Source organism: Triticum dicoccoides, chromosome 6A, assembly GCF_002162155.2.
Source record: "Triticum dicoccoides isolate Atlit2015 ecotype Zavitan chromosome 6A, WEW_v2.0, whole genome shotgun sequence".
Taxonomy (NCBI): domain Eukaryota; kingdom Viridiplantae; phylum Streptophyta; class Magnoliopsida; order Poales; family Poaceae; genus Triticum; species Triticum dicoccoides.
Window position 1 is genome coordinate 457,645,582 of NC_041390.1, and position 10,131 is coordinate 457,655,712.

At 46.8% G+C, this 10,131-nt stretch overlaps 1 protein-coding gene and 1 pseudogene across 1 annotated transcript; one reads left to right on the forward strand and one right to left on the reverse strand.

Annotated features, from left to right (window-relative positions):
- Positions 1-2,415: 2,415 nt before the first annotated feature.
- Positions 2,416-2,554, forward strand: LOC119319801 (annotated as a pseudogene).
- A 4,914-nt stretch (positions 2,555-7,468) lies between these two features.
- On the reverse strand, positions 7,469-9,251 carry LOC119319321. Its single transcript, XM_037593812.1, has 3 exons — positions 8,881-9,251; positions 8,580-8,795; positions 7,469-8,146 (listed from the first exon to the last, which is right to left on the reverse strand). Exons 1-3 carry the CDS (start codon positions 9,175-9,177, stop codon positions 7,817-7,819), a joined length of 843 nt encoding a protein of 280 aa, XP_037449709.1. The 5' UTR covers positions 9,178-9,251; the 3' UTR covers positions 7,469-7,816.
- Between the last annotated feature and the right edge of the window lie 880 nt (positions 9,252-10,131).

A 10,131-nucleotide genomic window follows, 5' to 3' on the forward strand; every position in this document is an offset into this window, starting at 1 on the left:
AAAAACTCAGTTGCTGGAAGGGCAAGCTGATGTCATATGGAGGTCGACTAGTTTTGATTAACTCAGTATTAACTAGCATGCCAATGTTTTTACTTTCGTTCTTCGAAATTCCGAAAGGGGTCCGAAAGCGACTTGATTTCTTTAGATCTTGTTTCTTTTGGCAGTATGATGAGGCCAAGAGGAAATACCGTCTCGCCGATGGGATATCCTTTGTCGACCTAAAGACCAAGGGGGTCTCGATGTTGAGAACTTGGAGATTAAGAATGAATGCCTTATGAGCAAATGGTTATACAGGTTAGAGAGAGAGCCGGAGGGTATGTGGTCTCAAATCCTGCGCAATAAGTATTTGCACTTGAAAACGCTAGCCCAGGCTACCATCAGACCGACTGATTCACCGTTCTGGAAGGGACTTATGAAAACAAAGGATATGTTCTTTCGTAGGGTCAAATTCTTGGTTGGCAACGGGATGTCAACAAGATTTTGGGAGGATACGTGGCTAGGAGAGACACCTCTGGCCTTACAATATCCTACCCTTTACAATATTGTGCAACGTAAGGAAGATTACGTAGGTATCGTCCTTCAAACTATTCCTTTGAACATCCAGTTCAGACGTACGTTAGTGGGTGAGAGATGGACAGCCTAGATGCACTTGGTTCGGAGATTGATTGAAGTTCGACTCTCCGACGTGCCGGACTCCACACAATGGAAGTTAACTAAAAATGGGATATTTACGGTGAAATCCTTTTATACGGATCTGATTAATTCTGACCCCATCTCAAGGTTACTTCATATATGGAAGGTTAAGGTTCCTTTGCGGATTAAAATTTTTATGTGGTTTGTCCACAAGCAAGTAATACTCACAAAGGACAACTTACTTAAGAGGCGATGGGTAGGCAACTCGCGGTGTTGTTTTTGTGCTGAGGATGAGACAATACAACATTTATTCATTGAATGCCCACTTGCAAAGTTACTTTGGAGAACGATTCATATAGCTTTTAATATTAATCCTTTAGTATATATTGCGTCTCTGTTTGGGACGTGGTTAGCTGGGGTTGAACAAATCACGACAGCTCGTATTCGGATTGGAATATATGCGTTACTATGGGCTATATGGAACTGCAGAAATAATATGATTTTTAACAGACAACACAACTTAACTTTTTTGCAGGTTATCTTCAGAGCTACAGCTTGGATCCGTACGTGGTCCTTACTCACTCCTATGGACTCCAGGGAGTCTTTGGTTACTGGGTGCAACCAATGGGAGATGGTGGCTCAGGTTATATTCAATCGGTTCGGATGGCGTTCGCATAACAGGATAGGAGTCTAGAGAGCTTGTCCTTATTATCACCGTATCGGTTGTCTTTGTCCGCTTGTATTTTTTAGTTTTATGTGCTATGACTTGCTCCGTTTGTGAGCTGTAAGACCTTTATGATGATACTTTCTAGATTTTTAATAAAAGGGCCGCATGCATCATCATGATGCAGAGGCCGGTGGTATACCTCCATTTCCAAAAAAAATAGATGATTGCCATTCATTTGCTTATTTTTTCACAAAGTTTGTTTTTCTCATAACATTTAAGTATCCCAATGTTCATATTGCTAAGTGCTAACACTGGCCTTTGTTAAACACCGGATATTTTGCATACGCATAACTTGGTTATATCTGTAGGAGGTTAGCTAGTCTGTTAGGATAGTTGTACGGTTTAACTTGTTGTAATCCCGTAGCACAACTACCTGCGCCTTATTTCCTCCTCTCTTGTTCTCCAAGTTGTACTCAACCGATGTATGCATATCCAGGGTTGGCCCCTGCTATATAAACACGCACCCGTCGCCTCTAACGAGGTAAGATGCTTCGAGCAATCTTCACATGGTAATCAGAGCCTCCTTCTTCCATTACATCTAGCTTCACAATATCATCACCACCAACCGCTCCACCATGTCATCCTCCTCCGCCGCACCCATGTCCAGCATCAATGGGCAGGTCACGGAGAAGCTCACGAGGACGAACTATGTCCTCTGGCATGCACAGATCACGCCACAACTCATCGGCGCCGGTCTCTTCGGCTATGCTGATGGAACCACCCCGGAGCCAGAGAAGACCATCATCACCAAGAACAAGGAAGGGAAAGATGAATCTGTCCTGAACCCTCTACATCATTCTTGGGTCAGGGAGGATCAACAGGTACTTGGGCACCTCCTGATTAACTTATCTCGAGAAGTTCTTGTCCAGGTCACCTCCATCCGCAAGGCGCACGAGCTCTGGACTGCCCTTGGGAACATGTTCTCATCGCAGTCCAGGTCGCGTGTGAACAACATCTGCATCGCCCTCTCCAACGCACAGAAGGGGACCCAATCTGTGGGTACCTGCTTCGCCCACATGCGTTCCCTCGCCGACGAACTAGCTGCTGCTGGCAAGCCGCTGGACGAGGATGAGGTGGTCTCCTACATCACCGGTGGGCTGGACATGGAGTATCAGCCGTTGGTGTCGGCCCTTGATGCCCGCACCGAGCCGGTCACCCTCGAAGATCTGTTCGCTCAGATGAGCAACTTTGATCAGAGGGCGGCGCTATTCCACAACGTCGCTGGGTTCAAGTCGTCCGCCAACGTCGCCTCCCGTGGTGGCCGTGGTGGGTCTCGCTACCGCGGCCCGCAGAGGAACAAGGGCAAGCCCGGCGGCAACAACAGCAACACCAACACTCAGTGCTCCAGCGACGGCGGTCGGCCCTCCTACACCAACAACAGGGGCCACCGAAACTCCTCCAAAACCTCCCGTCCAGATGCCATCCGATGCCAAATCTGTGGTAAACCAGGTCACTCTGCTAAAGATTGCTGGTACAGGTACGATGAGGATGAAGGCGACCCCTCTCAGGACGAAAAGGTAGCAGGGGAAGCTGAAGGATCCTACGGTGTCGACACAAACTGGTATGTCGACAGCGGTGCAACCAATCACATCACGGGTGAACTTGAAAAGGTCACTGTGAGAGAGAAGTACCGCGGCCAAGATCAAATTCACACCACCAACGGATCAGGTATGAGGATTAAACACATTGGTCATTCAGTTATTAAAACCCCACACAAAAACATTCATCTCCGAAGAATCTTGCATGTCCCTAGTGCCTCCATTAATCTTCTTTCCGTTCATCGTATTGCCCTTGACAATCATGTATTCCTCAAGTTTCACCCTTTCTTCTTTTTAATTAAGGATCAGGCAACGAAGAGGGTTTTGTACCAAGGTAGATGCGTTCGAGGGCTTTACCCGTTGATTCCCAAGTTTAGAAGATTCAATAAGCAAGCATATGGTGTCGCCAAGCTTACTTCAACTCGGTGGCACGATCGATTAGGGCATGCATCTTTTTCTTTAGTTGAACGAGTGCTTAGGAAAAATAAGCTCCCATATGTGGATGAGCGTCATGTTGAAACCATTTGTGATTCATGTCAGCGTGCTAAGAGTCATCAATTACCTTATCCTATTTCTACAAGTATTTCTACCAAGCCATTGCAACTCATTTTTTCCGATGTTTGGGGTCCTGCCCCTAGTTCTGTTGGTAGACATACATACTACGTAAGTTTCATAGATGACTTCAGTAAATACTCCTGGATCTATCTTCTTAAGAAAAGATCCGATGTGTTCCAAGTCTTCAAAAACTTTCAAGCACTCGTTGAACGAAAATTTGATACCAAAATCATTGCTCTCCAATCCGATTGGGGAGGGGAATACGAAAAATTAAATTCGTTTTTCCAAACACTTGGTATCTCTCACCATGTGTCCTGTCCTCACGCCCACCAACAAAACAGGTCAGCCGAAAGAAAACATAGACACATTGTTGAGGTCGGCTGGCTCTTCTAGCCGGTGCCTCCATGCCTCTCAAGTTTTGGGATGAGGCCTTTCTTGCTGTTGTTCACATCATTAATATGCTACCAAGTCGTGTCATCAACAACGAAACTCCAATGGAACATCTCCTTCACACTAAACCTGATTATACATCTCTCCGTGTGTTTGGCTGCGCATGTTGGCCAAACCTAAGGCCCTATAACAAATGTAAGCTTATGTTTCGATCAAAGCAATGCGTTTTCCTTGGTTATAGTGCCCAGCATAAGGGCGTGAACTGCCTTGACGTGTCTACCGGACGTGTCTATATATCTCGTGATGTAGTCTTTGATGAAACAAAATTTCCATTCACTGATTTACATCCTAATGCCGGTGCTCTTCTTCAGAAAGAGATTCTGCTTTTGCCTTCTAATCTAACCGGCTTTGATCAAGGGGGAAATAACTTGGATGATCAACTGTTGCTTAACCCTCATAATATTGCTCCTGAGTTTTGTGATGATGCAGCTGCACGCAGCAAAGAAAATTTGATGGAAAATGCTGAAGAAATTCGCTCAACAGGGCAACAATTCATGTGTCTCCAACCAGGGGGCAAATCTCCCTCGAGATCTGCGGCACAGCAGTCGAGAGAATCCTCCGCGGGATCCGTTCCGCAGCAGACAGGTGCCGGACCCGCATGGACAGACGAGCCAACAGATTCCTCCACAGGCGGTCTCCACTCATCGCCCGTCACGTGTCGCCTGTCGCCCCGCCGGTCGGAGGAGTCCGGCCCGTACCAATCTGCGGGTGACACGCGGCAGCCTGCTACGGGGCCCGAGCGTGTGCGGTTCCTGGATACTGTGCGCGTCTACACGCGCCGCCTGCGTCAGATGGGCGCAGACTCCAGTGCGGCCCTGCATGGCCCAGGCGCGGACTTTGTGGCATATCTGCATGGCCCCGCGTCATCATTGGTGCATGATGGGCCGCCGGGATCTTCTGTGCCATCTGCCTCGCCATCAACTCAGCACACGGCCGCAGAGGATCCGGCTGACACATCAGCCAGAGAATCTCCCTTGGGATCGCCCGCTGGTGCAGCTCCTGAGCAGGCGCGATCTTCTGCGAAAACTGATTCTGCTGCTGCTTCACCACCTTGTACATGTCTTAAAAAGGTGTAATTAAACATTTCAATTATAAGCATATACTCAAGTTTGGACTAGCATGTTCTACAGGAGAACCGCATACGCTTGAGGAAGCTCTTGGTGATGCAAGGTGGAAAAAGGCCGTGGATGAAGAGTACATGTCACTTTAGAGAAATAAGACGTGGCACCTCGTTCCCCCACAGCAAGGTAAAAACTTGATTGACTGCAAATGGGTATTCAGAATCAAGAGCAAATTTGATGGAACTATAGATAGGTACAAAGCTAGACTTGTTGCAAAAGGCTTTAAACAACATTATGGCATAGATTATGAGGACACCTTCAGTCCGGTTGTAAAAGCTGCAACGATTCGCCTTGTCTTGTCAATTGCTGTTTCCAGGGGATGGAGCCTTCGTCAGCTGGATGTACATAATGCGTTCCTTCATGGCGTTCTGTAAGAAGAAGTTTACATGAAACAACCTCCTGGTTTTGAGGACAAGAATGCACCATTTCATGTATGCAGACTTGACAAAGCTTTGTATGGTTTGAAGCAAGCTCCCAGAGCATGGTATTCCCGTCTCAGTCAGAAATTGCAGGCTCTTGGTTTCGTTCCTTCAAAATCTGACACCTCATTGTTCATTTACAATAAGTCAAATACATCTATATTTGTGCTTATTTATGTTGATGATATAATTGTTACTAGCTCATCCAATGAGGCCATAACAGCATTGCTGAAGGATTTAAATTCAGAGTTTGCTCTCAAGGATTTAGGAGACTTGCATTTTTTCCTAGGAATTGAAGTAAAGAAACATGAGGATGGGCTTCATCTTTCACAAGAAAAGTATGCAACTGATCTGGTAAGAAGAGTTGGATTGCAAGGATGCAAACCGTCACTAACTCCTCTCTCCAGCACAGAAAAATTATCTCTCACAGAAGGAGAACTTTTGAGTCAAGAGGATGGCACAAAATACAGAAGTCTAGTAGGTGCTCTTCAGTACTTAACTCTCACTAGACCTGATTTATCTTTTGCTGTTAACAAGGTATGTCAGTCTCTTCATGCACCTACTACAGTTCATTGGACTGCTGCAAAGCGCATAGTGAGATATGTGAAAAATACCATGAATGTTGGTATGAACTTCACCAAGTCATCATCCACACTAGTCAGTGCATTTTCTGATTCTGATTGGACCGGATGTGTTGATGACAGACGTTCCACTGGTGGGTTTGCTATATTTTTTGGACCGAACTTAATATCATGGTGTGCAAAGAAACAGGCTACAGTCTCTAGATCAAGCACAGAGGCAGAATACAAGGCGTTGGCAAATGCAACAGCAGAGATTATTTGGGTTCAATCACTGATGAGAGAACTTGGTGTCAGAAGCACTCAAACTCCATGCTTATGGTGTGACAACCTTGGTGCAACATACTTGTCTGCAAATCCTGTTTTTCATGCTAGAACAAAGCATATTGAGATAGACTTTCATTTTGTCAGAGAGAGAGTTGCAAGCAAAAAATTGGAGATTCAGTTTGTGCATTCTCGAGATCAAGTTGCAGACGGGTTCACCAAGGCATTGCCTACAAAGAGTTTTGAAGAGTTTAAACGTAATCTCAACTTGACAAAGTTGTGATTAAGGGAGGATGTTAAACACCGGATGTTAAACACCGGATATTTTGCATACGCATAACTTGGTTATATCTCTAGGAGGTTAGCTAATCTGTTAGGATAGTTGTACGGTTTAACTTGTTGTAATCCCGTAGCACAACTACCTGCGCCTTATCTCCTCCTCTCTTGTTCTCCAAGTTGTACTCAACCGATGTATGCATATCCAGGGTTGGCCCCTGCTATATAAACACGCACCCATCGCCTCTAACGAGGTAAGACGCTTCGAGCAATCTTCACAGTCTTTATCTAAAATATAACATTCCAACAGAGGAATGATGAAAACCCATGAAGTTGTTTGAGATAGTTTTGGTGACAGTTGATGGAGATTGGACTCATCCTATATGGCTATATGGTGGCCAAGATGATAATAAAATGGCAATGTGAGTCCACCTGAGAAATCACTTCAATTAACTCAACTTTTGTCTTGTGTGCAAGATTGTCATATCCGTGTCAGTTCAGGTGTATTGGTGTGTAACTTCACATGACCAGGTATCCGAGTGCAAGTATAGTTCAACAAAGGGCCATAAACTTCATGCCACTTTTCACCCGATTCGAAACAGACTCATGAAACATCCACTCCACATATATTTGGACAGCTGTTATATTTTGCACATTTGATCTTGAACTAGTGCGACTTATTGTCTTGCTGATGTATATCATCTATGGAGTCCACTGAGGACCTGTGCAAATTTGGACAAGTGTGGTTTCTACTTTCTACTGTAGTATATCTACATCCTGAACAAATTGCCGTGCTTCGTTCTAAAACAAATTGCTGTTCTTGGTACTGCTAAGTCGTCCAAGTATCAACACCTGCATTCAAGACTCATAAGTGCTCGAGCATACCACAAAAACCTTGCTCAAGAATTACCAGAACAGTGCACACAAAAAAGAGCCAAATATGTATGGCACTTGGACTTTCTCAAGAGGTTCTGATCTTACAATTTGCATCTAGCACTGGCAAGCATAATACCGATTTTTGCACACACTGTTACTGAAGCAGAACTCAGTCACGCTAATTAAAACAACAATGCCCTTATCTTCTGTTCTACTTCTATATATGCATGTAAAAACACCAGTAATTAAAACATCACGATGTGTCTACTAGAGCGACAAGGCTAATCATAAGTACTGGTAAATATCGGAAGCGGCCAACACTTGCAGAAGCGAAGCAAATCCACCGGCACCGGCTCGATCGCTGGCTCGTGTGCACGCATCAGGTAGGGGGCAGCACGTGGTGGTACCGGTCGTTGCCATGGCGGGCTCCGTAGAGCGCGAAGGCCAGCGCGGCGTCGATCGCGGCGACGGAAAAGACCGTCGCGGCGAGGATCCCAACCCGCACTTTCCTCCAGAAGGCAGCGCGGCGAATGTGGAGGACAGCGGCCGTGGGGTTGGCATTGAGCTCCGCGTCGGCGACCTCAACGAGCGCGAGGAGGAGGCGCTTTGAGCGCGGGCTGAGGCCGCGGGCGCCGCTCAGCTCGGCGAGGACGCCCTCCATCTCCGTGAGCAGGGGGCCATCGGCGGTGAAGTCGGCAGGCGCTGCAACCTGCATGGAAAAGAACACCGACATTTCTTCAGTGTGTCAGGAACTTGCAGGTTCACGGAATGGATAGACAGTAGCCGTGTAGTTTAAGAATCCCCGACAACAAGTTACACTGCAAATTCAAAGCGGCAAACGGAACTGGATTGAGAGCCTGCACAAATTCTAATTGATCGGCAACAGGAATCATGATTCGGACGGGAAAAAACCTCGACACGGACCCTCGTCCCAAATTTCGTCACCACCGGAGCATGCCGAAGCAACCTCGACACAGGCCCTGCAGAATGGCTCTCAATTTCCATCGAGGCAACTCGAACTTGGTCCACAGAGCGCTCAAATAAAACAACGCGAATCCATAACCGCGGCGCGGACTCCAAAATTTTAACCTGCAATCGGAACTCGAGGAGCAGCACAGATCGGAATCAGTCGGGAGCCTCACCTGGGTGACAGTGGAGTCGACGGAAGCGGTCATCGCGTGTTTCGCGTCAGCGTCAGAGGCGGAGACGACGGTGGTGGAGGAGGCGTTGTCGGGGTCGGGAAGCTCGAGCAGGGGCGCGAGGTCGGCAAGGCCCTCGGGCGCGAGCATCGGCTGATGCAAGGAGGCGGCGGTGGGGAAGGGGGAGTCGTCCTCGTAGTCCAGGCGCTTGCCCACCTCCTGTTGGTCACCAAGAGGCCGGAGAAGGTCATCGGTTAGGCTGCGAGACTCTCGCAGGCAATTAACGGGAGGTATGCGCGGTTACCTTGACGATGGAGGCGATGTCGCGGGTGGTGCTCGCGGAGAGATCCGTGGATGACGAGGAACCCACGGAGCTGCGGGTGAAGTGCCCGGAGAGATCTGTGGATGACGAGGAGCCCGAGGGGGTGCGGATGGCGGAGGTGACACCGGCCTTGGCGCCGGAGGAGGAGAGGTCGGCGCGGGGGATGGAGGTGGGGGCGAGGGGAGTCGTGTCCGTCGACGAGGAACCCGCGGTGGTGCGAGCGGCGGAGCGGGCGGAGGAGGGGCGCGGGGTGTTGAAGCCGGCGTGAGGCTTGGCCATGGTGGGCGGTGCCGCTCTGGTCTGGCCTCGGAATGGTGGGTTGGGTCGGGTGGGTTCTAGAACCTTGGGTTTGAATTTGAACTGGATACCACTCGAGCTAATTCCTGTTTGGGCGCCATCTATATGCTTTTTTGCACATCGCGCACACCCTCCCAGCGAACGAATCTACGTACGAAATGGGCTGGCCCATGCTGCGTTTTCTGTTTCCGAAAGCTTACACCATCCGGTTTTGTGAACCTTCTGGCCGGTTTCTGTGAAGCTTCAAGAAGCCTCCAGCTGGTTTTTTTTCCTGGTTTTATATTTCAGTTTTTTGTGTTTTTCTTTGTTTGTCTTTTCTATTATTTTAAATCCACGATTTCTTTTTCAAAGTCATTATTTTTTAATTTAGGAACGTTTTTTAGTTTGTGATCATTTTTTTGAAAATCATGAACAATTTTAAAATGTGTGAACCTTTTCAAGTTATTGAAAAAAAAATCAAATCCATGAAAATTTTAAACTTTGTGATTTTTTTGGAAAATTCATGAACTTTTAAAATTTGAGAAACTTTTTTCAAATTGAAGAACTTTAAGACCTTTTTTAAAGTTCATGAATTGTTTTCATATTCTTTTTTTTCAAATATGCGATTTCCTAAAGAAAATGTGAACATTTTTCTGTCTCATAAAACTTTTAAACTCTGTCAAAAAACCGGTAGTCCGTTCTTTTTAAACCATCAATTGCTTGTTTTTTGTGGAACAAAAAATAATAGGCGAGCATAACACATGCGCGACCGCAACTATTTAGCGAGCGGTAATTGGGCTGACTCATATGAGTGCGAACTCGAGCGCTGTAGTGGGTAGTCGACGCCTTAAGCACAGAAGTTCCCTCGACTCGAGTCAACTTACCTAAGAAATTGGGTTGGGTATTTATGGGGAACGGGGGTAGAAGAGTGAGGATAATGGATTTATTTATTTATTT